This window comes from Xenopus laevis, chromosome 3L (genome assembly GCF_017654675.1).
Source record: "Xenopus laevis strain J_2021 chromosome 3L, Xenopus_laevis_v10.1, whole genome shotgun sequence".
Classification (NCBI taxonomy): Eukaryota; Metazoa; Chordata; class Amphibia; order Anura; family Pipidae; genus Xenopus; species Xenopus laevis.
In genome coordinates this window covers 38,892,179-38,917,768 of record NC_054375.1, presented here as the reverse complement: position 1 = coordinate 38,917,768, position 25,590 = coordinate 38,892,179, and the positions used below count along the sequence as shown (strand labels likewise).

The following is a 25,590-nucleotide window of genomic DNA, read 5'->3' as shown; positions in this document are numbered from 1 at the left end:
AAAGAGCCTATTTTGGGCTCGAAATGTCGCTATTACAAATGTGCACATATCTAGTGATGTATTTTTTTTACTATTTAAAGGAGAAGGAAAGGTAAAAAGTAAGTAAGGTTTATCAGAAAGGTCTATATAAATATACCAGTAAATCATCAAAGTAATGCTGCTCTGTGTCCCCTGTCAAAAGAAACACAGCATTTCTTTCCTTCTATTGTATACACATGGGTTTCTGTATCAGACTTCCTGTTTTCAACTTAAACCGCCAGGGCTAGGGCTTGAGCATGCTCAGTTTGCTCCTCTCCCCCTCCCTCCTCCCCTCACTGGTGTAATCTGAGCCCAGAGCGATGAGTGAGCAGGGAGAGACACCAGGACATCAGTAAGTGGTCACACCAATCCAATATGGCAGCTGCTATTCTAAACAAACAGAGACAACGTCTAGAGATGTTTACTCAGGTACGGTAAAGCATTCTGCAGAATAAATATAGGGTTATAGCTTGCACTATTGTGGCTAATCTATTGGCAATAAACTGCTTCTGTAGTTTTCCTTCTCCTTTAATACAATTTTGATACAACAACGAGTGCTGTCCGGGATCAATTTTTCTTTATATTATGGAGGACTGACCTTTGGGGTTGGGGTTGGGGTTCTAGCACGAACTAGGACTGAGCCCTGGAGGTTTATGCTGAAAGCGGAAGTCTGATACAGAAGCCCATGTGTACACAATAGAAGGAAAGAAATGTTGTGTTTCTTTTGACAGAGGACTCAGAGCAACATTACTTTGAGGGTTTACTGGTATATTTATACAGACCTTTCTGATAAAGCTTACTTAATTTTAGCCTTTCCTTCTCCTTTAAGTCTACTAGAAAATCATGTAAACTTTAAATAAACCCAAACGGCTGAATTGGCTTCCAATAAGGATTAATATATCTTAGTTTGGATCAAGTACACTGTACAGTTTTATTATTACAGAGAAAAATGATAAAATTTTTAAGCATGGAGTCTATGGGAGATGGCCTTAATTCAGAGCTATCTGCATAATGGTCCCATACCTGTACTTCTTCCCTAAATCTGGACCCTGTGTTATTATTTTTAATGCAACCTCCCTTGCCTTTCTTGTATTCCATAATGTTTGTGAACTGGAAGCTACCATTAGAACTGGTAGATTTGCTTTCACATATATTGTATTTAATGTCCCTGAATCCCTGAATATGCTGCTGTACTTACTAACCAAGCAAAAACGTGATAAAACCTGTTGCCCAACAGCCTAAAGAAACTGAGGTCTTTAAAAATGTATTTTAACTACTGCAAATAGTAGACAAAAGGTTCCATTTATTTACAGAGCTTCAGCATATGGCACTTAGCTTATTATTCTATTTTTTCTGTTTAAATACAAGGTGACCTTGTCTTTAATAGCCTTGAAGTAATGAAGTACACATTTGGTCCACACTGACACGAAGCAGAACTTTTATTTGTTGTTTAGAAGGTAATTTAGTTATAAATAAATCCACCAGCTCTCTAGCTTTTGGAAATAGTCATTAATTAAGCATGCATCTGGCTTTTACAGTAGGTTAAATTGTTACCCATTCCAGCAATGCCTGTGGTTAAACTTGTGGTCAGTAAAGCCAAATTATCTAAAACCACAGATGTTGGACAGGTGCATTTTTAAATAAATCCAGATGAGAAAAAAAGTATTATTTAGCATCTCATATAGCAGTATGGGCTTCGGTAGAGGTTTTGTAAAATTATTTTTATCAACTTCTTTAATTCTCTGGTAATGACTTGCGTTTTCAGGCTGTCAGATAACTGGACTGAAATGAGCAGTAAAATACAAAGGCCAAGTTTAGTCAGTGGTATTTTGTTTTATGAAAAGAAGCCACAAGCTATTGATTTCACTAAACCATTGCCTATAGAGGAATATATGGTAAGTTTCTATTCCATGTGGAAGTTACACAGTTGACACGCATGAGAACAGAGATGGGTCTTCTTTCTGTGTATTGTATATATGACATTAAGGGCTACAACAGTCGAAAATGATAATCAATGATATAGGGTGTTATTTATCAAGCTCCGAATTTATCTCAGTATTCCTAAGATAAAAATCTGAGCAACTCCGAATTCCCAAATGGACCTTATTTATCATTCAAAAACATAGGTTTGGGCCTTTGCCTGAAAAGTCAGAAGTTTTCGGAATTTTCTGTAAATTTTTCATGGTTTTCAGACTTTTTGGCCCAAAATCCCCAAAATCATCGGATATCAATACTGACACTGACGCAGACACTGGGACCTTCCCCATTACTTAATACAGGACCCTGAGAGCTTTGATTCGGATTCAGAGTTTTCATACCATTGGACTTTAATAAATCACGATAAATTTGGATTTTTTTTTAAGGTCTACAGCTACCATTGATGCTAATGAAAGTATTTCTGTAGTGATAGAAAATGACAGCTTTACTGTGTACTGAGGAACTAATTCACTTCCCTTCTCATTCAGACAAGTTTTTTCTCTTATTGATATCCAGCAAGCCACAATTTAAACATTACATTAAGGGGGGTTATTTACTAAACTCCAGTCAGGCTCAATTTTTTTCCCCCGAGAATTATTAAAGTGTGATGCAGCAAAAAGTCAGAATCTGAAAATCCACCATCTCAGACCTGCCAAAGTTGTAAATATGTCAATGGCAGAGGTCCCTAACCTATTTTGAAGTTTCTGTGTGCTGGAATAAGCATGAAAAATCAAGAAAAAATTGAAAATCAAGCTTTTTATTACTAATAAATAAGGTCAAATCGGGGATTCTAGTTTTGTCAGACTTTTTAAATTGAAATAATCAGGAAAATTTGGATTTTAATAAATAAGATTTGGATTTTGTTGGTCATTCTGTTTTATTCCTGCATCCTCTGATATTTTGAAAGTCCCTAGTCTGAATAGCCTTTATTTACTATTAACATATCTATATTTTACTCTTGTTCATATGTGCAAAGAATTTTTAATTTGCATGAATTTGATATCACATTTTTGTTGGTAATTGTGAGACTGAACTTAGAATGACTAAATAAAGAATGGAGAGAGAAGACTCCAGGGCAACAAAGTTGCCTTTTTTCTGAGTATTAAAATGGACCTGTCACCCAGACACAAAAAGCTGTACAATAAATTTCCTTTTCAAATTAAACATGAAATCCAATTTCTATTTTGTATTAAAGCATTAATAGCTGTTGTAAACTCTTTTAAAAATCTCAGGTGTCAATCAAATATTGTCTGCCCCTCCTCTATGCCTTAGGCAAAGAGGCGGAGCAGACAATTACTTTCACTTCCATTCAGCACTTCCTAGATTTCGGAAAACCACCAGGAAAACTCCCAGTGGGCCTAGGGGTCAGTGGGCCTCTTGCTTCTAACCATTTGGCCTATTTCATGGTCATTACATATTTGTTTATGAGAACAAAGAGGCTAAATACTGGAAGAAAAGAGTATAGTATGTAGAGAAAAGAGACTAGGAGAATAAAGAGGTTGAGTGAGGAGAGGAGGTATAGTAGTTTGGAAAGTGGGCCCTCAGCCTAAGGTTTTCTGGTTGGCCCCTGGCATCCCAGTCCGACACTGCTACCTACACAACATACAGTGCCATCACATGAAATATCAAGTATTTACACAAAACTCTTCAACCAAACCAATACTTAAAACTTAGCTCGTTAAGTTGTCACAGCCTTTGCACATCTTCTCCTCACTAAAGCCATGGACTTAATATTTTTCAAACACAAATTTCCCCTTACAGACACATCCCTTTATATCTTGTCTCACATATCCCTGTTCCCTTTAGAATGTGAGCCCTTGTGGGGATGGTGCTTATTACGCCTGCTGTATCCATTTGTTTGTATGTTAGTTATGTACCCTTAAGTATAGCACTGCGGAATATGTTAACACCTATTATAGTATCAGATCAATATTTTAACTCATTGAGTGATATTACTTATCTGTGCTGCAATTCTATCCATCTTGTGCCACTGCAAAATATGTGAAATCATCACATATTAACAAATAATGTTATTGTAAGGAACAAGTCCTATTTTCTAACATAAAGGAAGTTATGTTTTCTTCTCACATTCTGAACAAATAGCAAGAAGGTCTGTAGACAAGGAGGATGTGCATACCACAACCTATATATATAGAGATCGACTTTTTTGTACATTATTTATACAATTTGATTTGTATGTGGGAAGTGAGCTGTACATTATCATGAACAATAGAGTTTCATATTACTTCAAGTTTTCCAATATGCGCGAGAGTCCCCCCCAATGCCAATCTAATTTAAAGTAGTTCACCTTTAAGGGGTGGTTCAACTCTACGTTCACTTTTTGCATGTTATAATATGGCCAATTCTAAGCAACTTTTCGATTGGTCTTAATTATTTTTTTTTATAGTTTTTTAATTATTTGCTTTTTCTTCTGACTCTTTTCAATTTTCAAATGGGGGTCACTGACCCCATATGAAAACAAATGCTCTTTAAGGCTACAACTGTATTTTTAGTGCTAAGTTTTATTACTCATCTTTCTACTCAGGCCCTCTCCTATTCATGTTCTAGTCTCTTATATCAAGGCATGGTTGCTAGGGTAATTTGGACCCTAGCAACCAGATTGCTGAAATTGCAAACTGGAGAGCTGCTGTCTGTACACAATATTTCAGCAGTTTTCTATTTACATACAAATAGCACAACCAAGACCAACAGACCCTATTTTAGAGGTAAAATATGTATGCGGCACTGTATCAAATGCTTTGGCAAAATCTAAAAAAAACACATATACTCTAATATGACTGTCCAAATTCTTGTTATGGAAGTTGTCTTAATAAACTTAATATAGATTTTCAATTTACAGCCCTAAAATTGCCAATCAAAAATAAACAATCCTTTTTAAATGTAGGGGACTGTTAAATGGTGTACTCATTTATTTCTAAAATCCAATTTTATCCCATTTTTTAATTAATGCTTGACCAAATTCCAATCCATGATTTTTTGGCTTATTTATCATTAAAATAACTTGAATAACCCGAATCATATTATTTTTTTGGGACTTTTCTCCCGAATTCTTAAATTTTTTCTAGTTATTGCCGAAAACCCAGAAATTTTTGGATTGTCGGGCTAAATTTAGCACAAACCACGATATCTTAAAATTGAGATCTGGACATCTGCAATTGATTATACATGACCTCAACAGGTTTGATATGCTGGGTTTTTGGATTCAGGCTTTTTTGCAGCATGGGGATATAATAAATCTTGAAAAATTTTACTTTTTGTCCCAAAAATCCTGACCAGAAAAATCTGAGTTTTAGTAACTAACCCCCTTAGTAATTCTCCTCTTCCTGAGTCAAACCATTGTTTCCCTAGTTTTGCTATATGGTGGCAGAGTGCTATAATATAAAAAGGAAAACCATGCAGTTCTAGGAGCTTTTTGCCAGAGACTCCACTAAGTGGATGGGAGTCAATTGAGGAGCTTATTATTAGTGCAGGATTTAGTAAGGGGCAGCTCATTTATGTCACAGTTCTCTCTAGGACAGATATCCAGGTTCCGGGCTACCTAGATAAGCAGCTCCTGGCTCCACCAAAACCTGTTTTTTAGATCCTCCTTGGCATTGTTTCTTTGACAAGGAACCAGTGTACAGGTTTAAGGGACTAGATAGATTCCAACCTGGGTTCCCTTTAAAGAGGAGTCCCCCATAAAGAAGTAAAATTCTGGGTTGTCTGGATATATTCCTCTTATGAGTTTGATTGATCTGCTGATGGTCTTTCTTGTGGGTGTGTACTGTCTGGTCAATGACTGTGCCCTGCATTGTTGCATTATACTTATACAATAAATCAGTTCTGGTTAATGTTCTGGCCACTGGCATCCATTCTTTGGAAATAATACTGATTACAGTTGCATTGTACCCTGCCACCACACCAGTGCGAGGGCCCACACCTGAGAATAATCGGTCCCATCCCGAGCAAATATAAGGGTAAAGCTAATAGTTCAAATTATTACTATAATAGATAATGGCATTGCATCAGTTTTATTCCAATCCATTGGTACCATGCAATATGAGATCATGAGAAAATCAGAAATAATGGCCTGGCTAAACTAGAATGAGTTTATGTACTGTAATAGTGTATTTCTTCAGGCTGTCATGCCTAGTTCTCCATGTATATACAAATCATAACTACTTTGGTTTAATTTTTAATTTTCTCAGTCTTACTGTAACGACCACGTTGTCAAGAACCTTGGTCGGTGACTGTACCTTGCGGACGCACAGGAGACGCCCTTTTTGGGGCCCTGGGCTTTCTGCTGCAGAATCCAACAAGGAAGTGCGTAGCGAAAATCGTAAGCGAGGTACCGGCAGGGATGAAGAGAAGACGCAGTCAAAGTCAGGCAAAAGGTTCAAGGTAGGTGGCAGAAATTGTAGTCAAGAGTCAGGCAAAAAGTAAAAAAAACAGGAATTCAATAATAAAGAACGCTTCGGCAGGATCAGAAAAACTGGAACCAGCTTGGGCATTAACAAAATGGCCTTTTAAGCAGTCTTTGGCACCAAAAATTCAAATTTGACACCATCCTGATGACAAGTCGCAGGCGTCAAGACGCTCAGCGTTGGACGCCAGAGTCACTTTAAAGACGGACCCTGAAGTGCGTGAATGGGTGCCATCACTCAAGGAGAGACGCGCCGGGAGGTAAGAAGCTGGGGAAATCTCCGGCGCGTCATACACTTAGGTGCTAGATAGCACAGTTTGGTGTGATTTTGTGTTTACAGCAAGTTTGCCAGAAGCTGCTTTACTTTGCAGTTACATTTCCCCCATTTTGAGATGGGAGGGGTTTGATTAGTGCTCCTGAACAGACTGAATAAATAGAACCCCTGGGACTCCAGTGGAGCTTGCTCTATTGGATATCTGCTCTTAAGTGGGTTCTCTTTACGTGGTGACTCTGTAAGTGGAGTTACAAACACAGGAGTTAGTGTGAACTCTGTAAATGGAGTTACAAACACAGGGGTTTGTGGGGACTCTGTAAGTGGAGTTATAAGCACAGGAGTTAGTGGGGACTCAGTAATTGGAGTTACAAAGACAGGAGTTCAATCAAGGTAAAAAGTTTCTTATATATTCTATTTTTTGAGTTCCTGCTTATTGATCTGTAACTGGGATTACAGTATGAGTGCTAGCAAGATTGAAGGTCTGACCCAGTGCATGGTATGTATGCAGATTTGGAGCAAGAGTTCTAAACTGCTTATCTCTGTGGCGGTCGTGAGCAAATTGTCACTTTAGAGGTAGTTAGGAAGTTTCCTAACTGCAGCTGTCAGAGCAAGAAAAACGAAGGGTGAATTTCACTGCATACAGTCAGGTTTCTTATAAAAACTGTACACATTGTTTAATTAAAGTATATTTGAGATAGGTTTCTTTTTCATTACAGAAAGTAAAAATGGGATTTTATTTTTTTGCCTTTACATCCCCTTTAATGACAACTTTTCATTTCAGCCAGTTCAGGAACTTAGTCGGAATGACTCTCTTTTGGACTTGGTAATAACTAATAATTCTCAACTCATCTCTAGCATTTGTGTGGGTGAGCATTTAAAGAATAGGAGGAATGAAGCCCGTTTAGGGCTGACATTGGGTTAGGCGGGGCCCCCTGCCCCCAGATGTAGCCTAGTCTTTCACTCCCCAGCCCCCAGGTAAGAACAATGGAGGGGGCTAACAGTGGAGGAGAAAAGAGGGACAGGCTAGGGGAGGAGGCAAGGGGAGAAGTGTTGGTTTGGAAGGGTTTTTAAGGGGATGTACAGTAAAATAATTCAGACTTAATTGTGTTTCCCACCCTCCCTGCCTCGGTAAAAAGGACCCATTTGAAATAACGGTGCTCCAGGGTGTTTTACGACCGATCGTCAGCAACGGTGGAGCCAGGAAAATAGATAAAAAATAATAAACTTTAATACAATCCTTAAAATAGTATTACAGGCGGGCAGGGAGAATGTAGCTTGGAGCTTCTGATGAAATGACATATTGGTCACGAAACGCGTCAAGCTACATTCTCCCTGCCCGCCTGTATATACTATTTTAAGGATTTAATTAAAGTTTATTATTTTTTTATCTATTTTTCTGGCTCCACCGTTGCTGATATTCTTCCGGATGCTACCCACCCCCCACGTGAAGTGCCTGTTATGATTAAACACAGAACAAAAATGGGAAGTCTTTAAAATGCTGCTTAATAAATATACTTGTCAGTATATTCCCCTTGTAAGCAAGGAACTTTGTCGCAAAGTAAACCCTTTGTTGTTTGACAGAATTGTTGGTTGGCAAGAAAAGATATGCTTTAAAGGCTTTTAAGTTAGCTGGGACGACTGAAAAGTATCAGGTATATACCACACAGAAGGCTTCCAAACCAAAATTTGATAAAGAGGCCCACATAACACAGAAACCCCTAATATATCCATCACAATTACTTGTTTCTTCAAAAAGCAACTCAAACATTTGAGCAAAATTTTTTTTATTTTAAAATAATGCTGTTGCATCAGTTTTATTCCAATCCATTGGTAACATGCCATATGAGAGTCTGAGAAAATCAGAAATAATGTCCTGGTTAAACTGGAATAAGACTTGATCGGGCCCTTGTGCCTAGTTTGCATTAACTTTGCTCAAATGTTTGAGTTGCATAAGCCTTTGACAACAGTTAGAGCTTTTGTTATGCAGAGAATATGCTTCTCTATTTTGTATACACATGTGGAAAATACTATGTTGTTTTAGAATGGCACAAGGGGAATTCAAGAGATTACCATTGTCAGTTATCCTGCCTGAATCATGCCTGCCTGTTTCCTCATGTAAGGCAAGAACGTTATTGTGTGCACAGTTGTCCACTCGGGCAAATGTACTCCGACGTACACATCATTCATTTTATGCAGTAATAGCTACTGACAGGTTAATATACTATCATTCATAGTTTAATGGAAAAGTAACACCAAAAACTGTAAGTGTATGAAAGCAATTTAAATATAATGTACTGTTGCTCTGCATTGGTAATTGTGACATTAGGTATCCCAAACCCAGAACTAACTCCAAGGATTCCGGTCTAAGCCCACTCTTCTGCCTGTAGCAGTCGCCTTTGACTTCGGGTGGAGCCCTCCGCTACTCAGATACCGCCAGGTCTACGGAAGAACAAGGGAGAGAGTTCTGGGCAAGCAAGGGAACCATAAGTGCAAACAGAAACGGAGAGTAGGAACATGGCCAGGGACAGGCTGGGTCAATACCAAGCTGGAAAATGTGCAGTACACAATCGAAAGACAGAATACAAAATAATGCAGCGCAGTACAAAATCAAGAGACAGGAACGTAATCAAAGTCACAGGCCGGTTGATAGTAAAAGGTAGCGGGTACAAATCAGGATCCGGGAGAATGGTAGAAAACAGGCAAGAGTCAGGACAGGCAGCAATCAGGACAAGAATCAGGATCCGGCAAGGTAAAACACGGAATAACAAACTAGAATAGCACCCAGGAATTATCAGAATAAACCTACATTGGCCAATGAGTAACAGCTCAAGGCCCCTTTAAATTTTGAAATTTGGCGGCAAGGCAAAATGATGTCAAGACGCCGGCGCACGTCTAACCCAGAGGCGCACGTCTAACCCAGAGGCACACGTCTAACCCAGAGGCGCACGCATAGGAACAGAATGTATCAGCATGTCGGACTCAAAGCTTCAGGTGTTCCCACAGCGTCCCCGCGCCCCACTAGATCACCAGGGACATGTATGTAATTAAAAGGCACCGATTACATAACACATAACAGATAAGCCCTGTCCAATACAATGGTGTTTTATCTGTTATCTGCTATGTGAACTGTGCCTTTTCTCTTTTTTTCAGCTTGAATGGCTGCCCCCATGGCTACACAGCAGCTTGTTCATATAAATTATGGTAGTTTTTCTGAAGAAAACACACAGCGTTTACCAGTGCATGCTAACATTATATTATATGTTATATGCTTTCATTTTTTTGTGTTACTGTTCCTTTAAGTCTATACAACCCCTGTTCTGATTATGCACATAAATAATTTTATCATCGTTTATTTATATAGCACTAGCTAGTAATACAGTGCTTTACAAAAATTTAGAACAATAAATGATAGAACAAGGGTTACGGGTAGCATTAAAGGGCCCAGTTTTTCAAGAATCACAAAAGCTTTTCTTTCTCAAAGTTATTTTAGAAGCTTCAAAAAAACAGCATTCGATAAATATCAAACCTTAACAAATCATTTATTTAAAGTTCATTGGAGACTGGTTTATGTAAAACTTAATTTGATTGGCCTACAACCATTTACAAAATGCAACAGAAAAGGCCTGTATTATTCATAAGAGTGTTATGTAATAGAATGTTATATTCCAGATGACTTGGAATGGAATATTCAAGTTCTCTGAGCTGGACAGGATTAGTATTAATTTATTTGTTCCTTTATGGATGTACCGAATCCACTATTTTGGATTCGAACGACCCCCCCCCCTGAATCCTTCTCGAAAGATTTGACTGAATACTGAATCCGAATACCGAATCCTAATTTGCATATCCAAATTAGGCGTTGAAAGGGGAGAACATTTTTACTTTATTTCCCTCCCTGCCCCTAATTTGCATAAGCAAATTAGGATTTGGATTCGGTTCGGCCAGGCAGAAGGATTCTGGCGAATCCGAATCCTGCTGAAAAAAGCCGAATCCTGGCCGAATCTCGGACCGAATCCTGGATTCGGTGCATCCCTAGTTCCTTTAAACTGGCATTGAAGTCAATTCCATATCCATCCGAACAGAAAATCATTTTGACAACATTGTTGCTGATGTCTTCCCTAGATTCTTTTGGTAAATGGATTCTTTGCTGCTTTTGATGCAATGGATGAGTCAGTGATACCCACCTACCAGTACATGTCTCTAGCTTGTGTTTCCCATTCAAGTGAACAAAAGCAGCTGTCAGCAGGGAAGGGCATTTTTGACTTGTGCATGCAGGTTGCGAATGACAAACACTATAATGCTATTATAAAAAAATGGTGCAGCTACTACACAGGAATCGCCAATCGTCATCTTTCCTATACAGAGTTTTTGCTGAAACCAGGAATCGTGGTGCCAAAGATATATGCCCTCTCCAAAATGTTTTGTGTTTTCCGATCCCTGTGATATAATCCATGATGAATAGGTAATGCTAAAAAAAATACATATTTAATTATAATTACCATAATAAAACCTTGAGAGGAATTTGATATCGGTAATAAACAAGATTTTTTTAACTAAAAAAGTCTCCAAACTAGAATCCATGATGGGGCCTTATTTATTAATAAAAAAGCTTGATTTTATCAAACTCTATAAAATAAAGTGAAAATCAGATTTTTTTTGAGTTTTTTCTCAAATCATATATATATAACTGGCTTTTTCCCTGAAAAGCCAGATTTTTTTTTGCCTGAAAAGTCTGAAATAGTCGGATTTTCAGGCTAATTCGAGCGCAGACCACAGAAACTTGCAAATAGGATAGTGACCTCTCCCATTGATTTATACTGTATACAACAGCAGGTCTGAGATGCCGGAATTCTGACTTTTTCCATCCTCACGTTATAATAAATCTCGAAAAAAATTCAAATTTTTTATCCACTAAAAATTTGGATTTTATAGTAAAGGAAAAACCATGACTTTTTCGAGTTTTTGGCATTCGGACTTTAATAAATAACCCTCTAAATGTATTTAAACCTATTAAAAACACTCTACATCAGGGATCCCCAACCTTTAGAACCCGTGAGCAACATTCAGAAGTAAAAGGAGTTGGGGAGCAACATTAGGATGAAAAATGTTCCTGGGATGCCAAATAAGGGCTGTGATTGGCCATTTAGTAGCCCCAATGTGGATTGTCAACCTACATTGAGGCTCTGTTAAGCAGTACACCTGGTTTTTATGCAACTAAAACCTGCCTACAAGCCTGGATTTCAAAAATAAGCACCTGCTTTGAGGACACTAAGAGCAACATCCAAGGGGTTGGAGAGCAACATGTTGCTCGCGAGCTACTGGTTGGGGATCACTGCTCTACATAATCATTAAAGAGTAGATGTTTGTTTTGCTTTCAAACAACTGACCAGTTAATGCTAACTGTTGATTATTACTAGACTTAAAACTATTTATTAAAGCGGTAGTTATTGTTTATCTCAAGGAATGAGATGACTATTATAGTAAATTATCAACTATTATCAAGTATAATTCATGTGCTCACATATGAAATTAAACCCTCCTCAAGATAATATTCTTTATCTTTTTTACTAGAATTTTGTATGATTGCTTTTCATACTATCTAAAGTATGTACTGAATTTATGTGAATTTGTTGTCCTCTGATTTCGTATTTGCCGATGTAGTGAATGTCTATGTTTCAATTTTTGGAATCTAGATCAAATGAGGAAAAATTCTATGAAAACAGTGTTTGGCATTATCATCAATTACTGCTTATTCTCTCAAGCAAGCATTTCATGCATTTCTATATATTTTGCTCAGTCTTGTAACAAATTCAATCCAAATCTATGTTTCTGCAGTACCAGTAACATCATAGGCATACTATATGTAATTGCACTATATGTGATCTCCAAACTTGCAGGTCATCTGAGTATACCTTAATTATATCATTATGCCACCATTTTCCACATAGCATTCCCCTTTCCAGATCATCACGTTACCAAAATAACTGCACCAACTGTACTGTAGTGCAGCCCACCTGGAAAAAAGAAGCCATTCCCTATAGAAATATCCTTTAAGTCTCTGAAAACCAAGACCATCTAACCTGCCCCAATGGCTATGCATACATTTCTTTCGTGGCTAAGTTAATAGCTCATATATTTTCCTGGGACCCCATGACCCGTATAGGGGAAGCACTTGACAGGGCCTAGGAGTAGCGCCTGTCCCCGCCCCCTTCTTTGTTGTAGGGCTCTGATTGGCTGGAGGGTCCCGGCTTGTGGTAAGGGCCAGAGCAGCGGTAATACTTACCAGGACATGGAGGCAGCAGGACGCAACATCCCGCCCTCCCTCCCTGTAGACCCCCAGGGGAATTTAAAAGGGGGTATTTCATAGTGAATGGAAGTAGCCTTGTAGGCCTGGGTCTTCATGGGAAGGTAGGCAGCCCGGTTTAGGTCTTGGGAGAAATGGCACAGTAACCTATATTGGCAGTTTGGGTACAGCCACCCCACCCCCATTCCCCTTTCCCCCGGGTGGGCGAATAACATTATAAAGGTAGTTAATTTTTGATATACAAAAGGTTGGTAAAAGTTTAAAATGTTTTACATGTTAATTATTCCTATTACTGTGTTAAAATAAACAACTGCGGCCATCTGTTTCCAAACCAGTGGTGTGTGTATGTATTATTGGGGGTAGGAGGTATGTGGCTGGGGCAGAAGGAAGAGGTGCAGAATCGACACTGCGCCCGTCATTTACTTGGCATGTACTACTCTGAAATAATTGTTGATGAAGTCCTTACTTTTTCTATTTTTTCATTGGATAAATATGTACCAAGACTACTGGGTCTTCACTAACCTCTGATTCAGAGGTCCCCAGCCTTTTTTAGCCATGAGCCAGATTCAAATGTAAAACGTCGTGGAGCAGCACAAGCATGAATAAAGTCCATGGGGATGCAGAATAAGTGCTGTGATTGGCTATTTGGTTGCCCCTATGTAACTGGCAGCCTACATGAAGTTTTATGCAACCAAAACTTGCCTCCAAACCAGAAATTCAAAAATAAGCACTTGCTATGAGGCCAGCAACATTCAAGGGGTTGGGGATCACTGCTCTAATTTGTTCAAAGATTTTGTCACATGTTGATCCTTGGATCCTTTGGAATTCTAGTTTTCTGGCTTTCAAAACCTGCTTCTTCTCCACGAAAAAAGTCAGTTTCAGGCATAAAAATATATGTGTTTCCACGCTCCCCAAATATGGATATTATATAACCAGAAGGGAAATTAAACAAATTTTTTTTACAGGCAACAGGGATAAGGGAACTAAGACCATGAGAGGACAAGACATGAGAGTTGCTGATGAGTCTATAACATGGTACAGAAGAACTGAAACAAGTGACTATACCACCAAACCAGAATAAGCAGCATTATATTGTACAGAAACTCATTCCCTGTGGTGCAACTGATACAACTGTTACTTCAACGTATACTCGCCATCACATTAACAAATTATGCAAAGGTATTAAGAATTTTTGTGCATTGCATACTTACGGTACTGCTAATTTAGGAAACTTCTGAATTTCATTTTCTGTCATTTCCTGGAACCAGAATAAATAAGTATTCAGAAGAAAGCAAAATATTTATGGTACATGCAATTTTCGTAGTCTTTGAAAAGATCAGGCAAGTTTCCATGTCAGCAAAAAAAGTACTTCATAGCACCAGTGTTCAATAATTGAAGAGCTACTAAAACTTTTAGTGAAGTTAAAGTATTAAGAAATGAACCATTATATTTTGGTTGTAGGGTTTTCCTTTGCATCTAGAAATAAAAATTTTAAGGTACTTGCTTCACCTCTGTCATTATTTTTTCCATGTTCCCTACATTATTTGGTTCTTGTTAGCCTTTCCTGTCAATTGTATCAGTGGCGCGTTCCACGCGTACGGAGGGGGGTCCGGCTGCGTGTCCCGCGCCAGGGCCTGCCCCCCTCTAGTTTCGTTACTGAATTGTATGGAATGTGCCCTTTCAGCTGGCTAAATGTGTGACATTGTTTATAATTCAGCAGTGTGGCCTAATATCATTTGGGGAATAGCTTATAAGAAATGACAAGGGATTTGTGAGAACAATTAGGGGTTATTTACTAAAACTAAGTTTTCTGGTTGGGCTTTTTGGGGCAAAAACCTCTAATTTCTTGTGGAAAGAAAAAACATTTTTCGAGATTTATTATACCCCGATGCTGCAAAAAGCCTGAATCTGAAAATCCGCTATCTCAAACCTGTCAAGGTCATGTGTAAGTCAATGGCAGATGTCTCTATCCCAATTTGCGTTGGGTTTAGCACAATAACATGAAAAATTCAGGGTTTTGGGCAATATCCTGAAAAAATTGAGCCATTCAGGAGAAAAGTCAGATACAGGTTTTCGCTCCATTTTATCAAGTTTTTCCCCGATTTGATTTATTCAAAATATTTTAATGATAAATAAGGCAAAATCGTGAATGGGGATTAAGTCGAGCTTTGTATTATAAAAAAAATTGAATAAATAAGGATTTTAGTAAATAACCCCCTAAATGTCTCCATAGCAAAAGTTCAAGAATTCACCAACGTTATAATTTTCCAACCACATTAGAAATAATGCCCCTATCAGTTTCAGCCACAAACTGGTCTTCATCGTGGAAAAATAGTATTCTTTATTTTTTATCTGATGAAGACCAGTTTGTGGTAAAAGCTCATAGGGCATTTTTCATAATGTGATTGATTGTGAATAAACATTTTTTGTTTTCTGAACTTGAGAGTGTGCAATCCTTTTATATTTTTGGCTTTTGATAAAAAACAAAACTTTGTGTGTGCATTTGTGGTAGGGGAAACAATACTTTAGACTTCGCTGGGGCAGAGGTGGATGTGATTGGTAAAAAAATCATAAATATGTCGGTCATAATAAGTAAGAAAATGAAAATAAAGATGCAATGTGTTGCTACCGATGGCAGAATTTAAAGGGGACCTTTCACCCAGCCATAAAAAGCTGCATAATGAAGGGTTTTTTAAACCAAACATGAAACCCCAAATTTTTCTTTTAAAACATCCATAACTGTCATAAAAAGGTACTCAGCAATTACCTTCACTTTAATCTCTGCACTTCCTAGATGTACCAGCACTCCTCAAATTCCTCCTCCCTTCTCACCCTCTAATCATGTACCTAGTGCATGGGCATGTCTCTTTTTAATTATCTATTCTGGCACATAAACAATATTTTGGGATGATGCAACGCTTGCCTTAATAAGGACCAAAATGGCGTCTGCCTGCTTGCTGTGATGGTGTAATTCCAAGACTGAATGAACAAGATTTAAATAATTTACATGGTGTAAGTAAAGTTTATCTTGCCTGACAAACACAATAGAAAAAGATTTGGAATTATTTATTAAAGTGCCAGGTCCCCTTTAAGCAATTTATTCCATGTTCGTAAATATAGTATGCCCTGGTAATATAATCCATTTTATGTTAAACTTCAATAAAAAAAATGTACTATAATCATATAATTAGTGAAGGTGGCCAGACATTATTACCAGGTATTCCCAGCAGTTCAAATTTCAATTTTTAAGGAATTTTTTTTCAATGTGTCATTTGCTAGCCTACATTTTTTTTTATTGATTTTATTAAAAATATATTTCCTGTGGCGTTAGTGTTCAGTGTTGGTAGTAAGCATAGTAGTACCACTAGTAAAAATTGATCAATTGACCTCATATTTGTTGTTTATCGCAGGGACCACTTTTATAGTAGTATTTATTGTAGGGATCCTTTTTATACAGATCAGCACCATTTTATTAGACTTCTGGCACAAATTCATATACATTTAAAACAAAAATATTGAACTGCTTGGAATCCTGTTATGAAGTTTGATATTTTGCCTGTTTAACCAATTTTCTGAAGTGTTTTTAAGAATTTCTACATTTACCAAAACTGTGTCAGTTCATCACAATGTCATGCATTTTAATGGGGGTGGGCCCTCAGTGCAGTGCAGCACAACAGCTGTAGTGAGCACCAACACCCAGCTAAATTCTTACTCCCAAGTGCAAATGGTAGACAGGGAATTCAAAATTAACTAAAAAAAATTGATTAATCCATAATTAGGGATGGGCGAATTTGACCCGTTTCGTTTCGCCAAAAATTAGCCACCAGCGAAATGTTGCCGACGCCCCTTAAAGTCTATGGGCGACAAAATTATTTTGTTGCGCGTCTTTTTTTTCTGACGCACATGTCTATGAGCATCATTTCCGTGGCAAAACAAGGGAAAAAATTCACCCATCCCTATCCATAATTATTGCAAATGTTTTACAAACTGCTAAGTATTGTTGCTAAATCTACTAACGCCTAATAGCTCAGCCCTATGTGGGATCTGGTTAGAATTTGGATGGACTTCACTTATTATGATAAATGTATACAGCAAATTAGCATACAGGAGCAATATATAGCACTGTGTGTGTGATAAATGCTGTAGATGAGGTAAGTAGAAGCTAATACGATCACTGCTGCACTTAATAAATATAGACATAGGCCTGCATCCTCAGTTATATTAGGTGATACCACATTAGGACTACATTTTTCATTTCACATCTTTAAGTGCTCAGCTCTTAAAGATGAAAACATGAAAAAGCCACCAACATTTTGTATGACTACAACTGGATCCTGTATGGTTCAACATACAGAAAAGAAGTACAACTTTTTAGTTCCTGACTTTTACAGAGGGTCTAGGGTTTTACCTGACTACCTGAGAGGCAAATAAAGTTCACAAAGATGGTGGACTTTGTGAACAAGTTCAATGTGTGGCAGGAGAAGGAAGAATTAAAGGAGAACTAAACCCTAAAAATTAACATGGCTAAAAATGCCATATTTTATATACTGAACTTATTTCACAAGCCTAATGTTTCAGCTTCTCAATAGCAGCAACGATCCCAGACTTCAAATCTGTCAGGGGGGGGTCACCATCTTGCACCATAAAAGCAGAAAGTTTCTTGCAAGAAAATGTTGTATTTTAACCACAACGAGTACAGCGTGCAAATGGAGATAAATACATATTTATATGAAAATATACATTTTTGGAATAAAGTTCTCACCAAAAATCGTCTTCCAGTAATTCCTTGCTTTTTAACCAACTTTTCACAGTCACGAAGGTTGTGCTTTTAAAAGGAAACAGATAATGATTTAAAAAAAACAGAAATTAATCGCATTTCCATTAAACAAACACATGATTAACCCTATCCTTATTCATGATAAACCAATGATAATTTAAATTTACTTCATTTTATAGACATTATACTTGAGAACATTCTCATTGGTAGAATTTGTAGTCTAGAAGTTTGAAGTGCATATGCTGATTACGTTTTAGACTATGTAATTTGTAATCATAAATTGAAGAGATAAAGAATACAATATACAGGTGCCATTACCCTGTTATCCAGAAAGCTCCGAATTATGGGAAGGTCATCTCCCACAGACTTCATTCTATCCAAATAATATTAATATTTAAAAATGATTTCATTTATTTCTGTAATAATAAAACAGTACATTGTTCCTGATCCAAACATAATCCTTATTGGAGGCAAAACCAGCCTAAAGGGTTTGTTTAGGGGCAGATTTATCAAGGATTGAATAATTCGATCGATCACTGAAATCCTTATAATCGACTAGGGAATAGTCCAAATTCAAATCGAATTTGAAAAAAAAAGTTCTAAATTTATCATGTATGGTCTCTTTAAAACTTCGACTTCAACCATTCACCATCTAAACCCTGCTGAAATGTTGTTTTGGCCTATGGGGGACCTCCTAGAACCTATTTGGAGTCAATTGGTTGACTTTCTTGGAAAAACTTCAAATCGAATACGATGTTACTTCGAACGATTCAAATTCAAATAAATATGGCCTATACACCTGCAGATAAAAACTTACATTTTTTTAATAAATTTCAGTTGGTCTTTTTATTAGAATTTTGAATTTATGAGAGTTCAAAAAAACTCCCATTACTTCGAAATTCGACCTTTGATAAATCTGCCCCTTAAGGTATGAAGGTCCAAATGACAGAAAGATCGATTATCTGGAAACCCCAGGTTGAATTCTGGATAACAGGTTCCATACCAGTATAGAGATCTCAGAAGGCACCTTAGATTTCCAGGGAACTCCCGAGTTCTTAAATATTAAACATGTTGAGCAATGGATATGTTATATGTTACAGCACACGTGTTCCAATGATTAATGTGACACTAATAACTGATCATAACTGATGATGACACAAAGAATTGTTTATAACAATGTATTTTGCAGATAATGTATGTGTCATTGTGTAATGAAATTGTATATTCTATAAAATTATCTTTCTGCTGAATTCAAATATATTTGATGGTGTCGAGGTAATTTTACCAATTCGGCATTAAATATTGTATGAGCTTAAAGGCAAATGCGGAAATATAATTATCTCATTCATTTAAATAATCTATCCTGTTTATACATGATACCTGCACCGTGATATTAAAGAGTGAACGACAGATGGATTTTGGGTAAATTCACAGAGTTTTATATAGAGTAGTAAGTTTATTGATAAACATATTTTACTACACCGATCAAGAAGTTAAGAAATAACTGCTTTAACAAGGGCATGACTTTTCGTATTTAATAAAGTTGTTTGTTAATCCACCTAGACCCAGAACAACAGCCGGCTACATTTCTTTAAAAACAATTTTGCATCAGTTCCATTTGAAATCTGGCCATTGTCGACTCATGATACATTATTATTATTTTTTGATCTATGTAAATATAGTTTGCTTGTGGGTATGTGTCTGTGCATTAAGATACCAAGCAGCAGACCACATTAACCACTGACCACAGGTGTATTATAGGTAGTGGACAATACTGCCAATATACCATTTTCATTGCTGTAAATTTATATATCAATGGGAATGTGTTACTCGCAATGTTATTCCATAGCCTGCTTGCAAAACAAGTAGAAATAAAGTACAGGTAGGGGATACATTATCCGGAAACCCGTTATTCAGTAAGCTCTGAACTACAGAATGGCAATTTCCCATAGACCCCGTTTTATATAAATAATCCAGATTTTTAAAAATGATTTCCCTTTTCTCTGTAGTAATAATAGAGTTCCTTGTACTTGGTCCAAACTAAGATATAATTAATCCTTATTGGAAGTAAAACCAGCCTATTAGGTTTATTTAAAGGGTAACTTTTATTATGTTATAGAACGGCCAATTCTAAGCAACTTTTCAATTGGTTTTCATTAATGATTTTTTTTATAGTTATTTGCCTTTTTCTTCTGATTCTTTGCAGCTTTCAAATGGGCATCGCTGACTCCCTTCTATAAAGCAAATGCTCTGTAAGGCTACAAGTGTATTGTTATTGCTACTTTTTATTATTGATCTTTCTATTCAGGCCTCTCCAATTCATATTCCAGTCTTTTATTCAAATCAATGCAAATTGTCCCAGACTATCTATATCATACTATAAGTTCATCTCAAAGGTCTCAAAGGTGAACAACCCCTTTATTGTTTTCATTATTTTCTACTGATATGAAGATCCAAATTACAGAAAGATCTGTCATCCAGAAAACCCCAGGTCCAGAGCATTCTGGAAAACAGGTCCCATACCTGTATAAGAATTTTTAAAAAAAACTGTTATTTTTACCATACTATGCAGGCTGCCAGTTGGAAATAAACAGGGATCAGATGTATTTTATAGCTCACTAAATGAAAAACCTCATGTTAAATAAGGACACCTTCAACATTTGAAGCTGCTGAAAAATCAATAAAAGGGCATTGAAGGTCCTTTAAAGCAAAGGTAACAAACAGCAGAGGAAAGGTGAACGTGCAGGTAGTAAATGACAGTAGTAGACACAATGCAATTGGGAATTTACAGGGCAGCCCTAAAAAGTCTTATAGACCAAAGACCTGTGATTTAAGCTTAGAAATGTGCAGCATTACTTTGTTTTTGACAACACAAGTCACAAATGCATCCGTATGTCAAGGGTTAAATTGGAGCATGTAGATGGAGCAAACTTTGTTTTGACATCACAGAGCTCAAACAGCACGCATGGTACAACATGGCTTCCGTGAAGTGTGATATGTATCTATGTACAGGGATTCACATGGTGGGGCGCAATGAGCCATCTAAACAAAATATCTGGATACAGTTTGCTCCATCTGTATTTCAGCAACAAATTGCTACTGGGGTTAGAATGACTATAAGTAAGCAGAGTAAAAAACAATCCCACAATGTTCAAAAACATAGTCATGAGTCTATTCTGCAAAGATCTCTATCTATCTAGATAACTATATTTAGGTTAGTTAGAAACTGAAAACACAATGAACTCGGAACTGAAAAGGAAGCTATTGAAAAAAAAAAAGTTTTCATTTGTTTTGTATTCTCCCCCTAGAATGCAAGTGGTAGATAAGAAATATATTAAGACATAGGGGCAGATTTATCAATGGTCGAAGTGAATTCGAGGGAATTTTCGAAGTAAAAAAATTCAAAATTCAAAGTAATTTTTTGGATACTTTGACCATCGAATAGGATACTACGACTTCGAATTTACTTCGACTTCAATTCGAAATAAAAATCATTCGAATATTCGACCATTCGATAATCGAAGTACTGTCTCTTTAAAAAAAAACTTTGACTTCAATACTTCGCCAAATTAAACCTGCCGAATTGCTATGTTAGCCTATGGGGACTGTCTACACACTTTTTCCAAGTCTTTACACATCGAATTAAAATTGTTCGATCGATCGATGAAATCCTTCGAATCGTTCAACTGCAAAGGATTTAATCGATTGCCAAAATCTCGGAAAAAACTTCGAATTCGATATTCGAATTCGAAGTATTTAAATTCGATGGTCGAATTTCAAAGTATTTTCAACTTCGAAATTCGACCCTTGATAAATCTGCCCCATAGTATTATTAAATATTCTTTTACATGTACAGGTGTGGTAACCGTTATCTGGAAACCCATTATCCAGAAAGCTCTGAATTTAAGAAATGGCATCTCCCCTAGACTCCCCAGGTCCCAAGCCTTCTGGATAACAGGTCCCATACCTGTATATATATATATATATATATATGTGTGTGTGTGTAGCTCAGTTATTTTATTCAACTGCAGTAGGTATTAAAAACATAAAAGTTTAATTCTATGAAATATATACTAATATATAGTTTTATATAACGGTACTTACATCTCTAAAATATTCAATGAGAGCTTCTGGGCTCCAACAGCTGACTTCAGAACATGATGGGATGTTTCGAAAATCCATGTTTTTCTTCTTTTCTTTTTTCTACTGAACAGGTTGGATCATAATAGCCAGTTGCCTCCACCTTATACCTTTTTCAGCCCAAGATTCTCCAAGTATCCGTTTTTTTTTTGTTTTTTTTTGCAAAGCCAAGATATTCAAAAATGTTGGCTATTCCTGTGAAGTTCCAAGACTGTGTTCTTGTAGATACCTGGGTTAGTTTAACAAAGCAAACAGAATTCAGCTTTTACCATTCGATTACACTGAATCATCTTTTGAAAATGCAACTTCCCCTTGCTCGCTTCTCAGAAAAAGTCAACAGACTTCCTGTACCACTTCCTCAAATGAGACATGTTCATGGTGGTAAACTGTAGATACGAAAAAAAAAAAACACACACAAAACAATTAGTGATTAGTAATCAGACCTCCTTCCCTTGCAGCACCATTAATAGGGCATTTATGCAGCATTTTTTTTCATTGCACCTGTAAATTCTCTATTAATTCTGTTTAGTTGAGAACTGTAGTTCTAAACACGAGATATGATATTGTACTTAAACTCCAGTGTATATTGATCAGCAAGAAAATGGGAATTCTATGATTTATGGGCATTATGAGAAGACACAGGGCCAGTTTACTATGGTTACATATAAAAATAATGAACATTTAATTTTTGACTATTTGTTTTCTAGCAATTATTTCCAGGGCAGGGAATTTATGCTTAAATCATTCATTCCTGCTTGTGATTTGCATCTGGGAAGGGTGTTAGAGCTCAGTGCTGCGTCATAGCTCTAATACATCATAGAGTAAACTGGTGCTTGACAGCTCCATGGTGTTGAATACATTCTGCAGACTTGACGTGTTTTTGTAAATGTGATAAGATCCGGATTCCCAAAGTTTGAATTTTGGTAGAGTGGCTCATTATATTTCTTTCAAATAAAATACAAATACAAAGGTGTCATTTTCCATACAGAAAGCAGGGTGCAAAGTGCAAACATAACCAGCGATTGGCCATTTTTTTGCTGACCGTGTTCTATTTTTTTGCAAATTTGCAGTTCTGGCAGTAGTGCAGCTAGGAACATGTCATGGATGTGTCTGCTGCAGGCACTTATTTACCTCCTCCATATGTGTGATCTTAGGGGGGCGCAAGTCTGGATGCAGTTGTACCCCCTGCTTCTTTGGTAATTATGCCACTGGTGACTGTGTTGGTCAGGAGTGGGTGGCATGTTGGTTCCCCCCTACCTGTCCCCTACACTCCCCATTAGTTGCACATCATTTAGATGTGCTAATTAAAGAGCAGCAGTTGGTGCATGCCTCAGTGGAGCCCTGTCCTCACAGGAATAGCCAAAAATGTTTAATTTCTTGGCTTTACAAAAAGGATACTTGGACTGAAAAGGGAATGATAGACAGAGTAGAACAAGAAAGCAGCTTTAAAAATGCTCCTTGCTCACTGAACCTTTGTTTCCACAGTTACTATTGTTGTGTTTCTCTGTTCAGATTATATGACAATCAGTCCCATTTGCCCACAAGATGGCAGCCTTTATAAATCCGTTTTACTAACTAACTAGTGAGTAGAAGCATAAAAGGGAACAAGGACAGAAGCCAGTCACCTGTTTATTTCCTCACTTGTAGGGTGGATGATGCCTTAACTGGTCTTTCTTCGGTACCTAGGGCATTGCTGAGTGTGTACGTGCGGAGAAATGCAGACACTACAGCACAGCTTCCAATATTGTCAATGTCCGACTGGCCCACGGGATAACAGGAAAACTCCCGGTGGGCCCAGGTGTCAGTGGGCCCTCCTGCTTCTAAACATTTGGCCTATTTCATGGCCATTCCTTATTTCTATGAGAACAAAGAGGCTAAATAGATGGAATAATAGATTATAGTCTGTGAAAAAAGAGACTAGGGGAATAGAGGTTGAGAGAGGAGAGGAAGAAAATAGAACTGAGAGTGGACCCCTGGTCTAAAGTTTTTTGGTGAGTCCCAGTCCGAGACTGAGTGTTGCAGTACTAAACCTTTATATATTCCTTTCCTTTTTCAATCAAAATAAAACCATGCCCTCTCCTTAGACACTTACACAGACTCCTTCACACAAGGCCACCCACACTGACAGGCTATTCATCCCCCTCTCAACGGAGAGATTTCTTTGCATCAGGCTGGGAGTGCCTCTACTTGATAAATTGCAGTGACTTTTGAATCAGTTTGAGGAAGATCATTCTGCTATGTTCGCTTTATCACATCATGGCGTAGTTAATGGACAATGGTTAATGGCCTTTTTTAATGCTTCTTTGATCTACTTTACTTTGGTTACTCCTCACTGGCAGTAGGACAGAATCAACACTTTCTTATTCTTTCCCTTCTGGGTATTTACCCATCTTCCTGTCTCTATTCTGTTCTGCATTGGATACATTTTTCTGCACTTCTCTCTTTGCACCTTTTATTTGATGTATTTATATTTACTTTTTCCCCCTTTTTTATCCTTTTACTTCCATTTCAGTCAGTATTTATTTATATGTATTTCACATTTTACCTTCAACTGGAACTCTGCTGAACTGGAATGTTTGAATATCCAAAATGCTCCCTAAGTGGTTGATCTCAGTGAACTACATTTTATAAAAGGGATCCTGTTGTGATTTTTTATGGTGCAGTGTTTAATACATTAACACATTGTGTACATTGCAAATAATTCACTCTACTGTTTAAAGTTTTATTCTTGAACTAATAAATGTAATTATTTATAGAAATAGCCAGCACTTCACAATGGAACTGTTTTTCAGAAGTTTTTCCTGCTCATTGTAACTGGAGTCATTTTGGGGTCCTAAATCTACTTCTTCTGCTTGGGCGCTATTCTCATATCTACCACTAGATGGAAAAAAGGAGCATATTTAAAAGATTATTTTTATGGTATAGTTTATTACTAAATTGCATTGTGTACATGGCACATTATTCATTTTACCATTTAAAATGTAATTCTTCAACCAATAAATTTATTTTTTGTTGTACTCTCAGTTTATAGGCAGCCATCTCAGGTCATTATGCCTGGTCATGTGCTTTCAGAAAGAGCCAGCATTTCACAATGAAACTGCTTTCAGATAAGCTATTGTGTCTCCGACTCAATGTAACTGAATGAGTCGTGACATGGGTTATTAGGACTTGGATTTTCTTGGATATTAAGTGTTCTCATAACTACCATTAGGTGGGGCATGGGAGAATTTTTAGCAATGCAGGTGTCAGAGAGCTGTTATTTTGTTTAGGGATACACCAAATCCAGGATTTGGTTCAGGATTCGGCCTTTTTCTGCACAATTTGGTTTTGGCCGAATCCTTCTGCCCGGCCAAACTGAATCCGAATCCTAATTTTCATATGCAAATTAGGGACGGGGAGGGAAATCGTGTGACTTTTTGTCACAAAACAAGGAAGTAAAAAATGTTTTCCCCTTGCCACCACTAATTTACATATGCAAATTAGGATTTGGTTCGATATTCGGCCGAATCTTTCACAAAGGATTTGGATTCGGTGCATCCCTAATCTTGTTACCTTTCCATTGTTCTATTGATGGACTGCTGGAGAGTAAAGGGTGGGGGTGATATCACTCCAACTTGCAGTGCATCAGTAAAGAGTGACTGAAGTTTATCAGAGCACAAGTCACATGACTGGGGGCA

At 37.3% G+C, this 25,590-nt stretch overlaps 1 protein-coding gene across 1 annotated transcript in view; it reads right to left on the bottom strand.

Moving 5' to 3' along the window:
- The window catches only part of lcp2.L (lymphocyte cytosolic protein 2 L homeolog), a gene marked incomplete at its 5' end in the record, with an annotated part of 64,435 nt that extends 42,234 nt beyond the window's left edge, over positions 1 to 22,201 (bottom strand). Inside the window, 3 exon segments of the mRNA NM_001092298.1 lie at positions 14,208 to 14,254; positions 17,759 to 17,821; positions 21,878 to 22,201. Of these exon segments, the coding sequence (NP_001085767.1) occupies positions 14,208 to 14,254; positions 17,759 to 17,821; positions 21,878 to 21,955 (188 nt within the window).
- Positions 22,202 to 25,590: the final 3,389 nt, after the last annotated feature.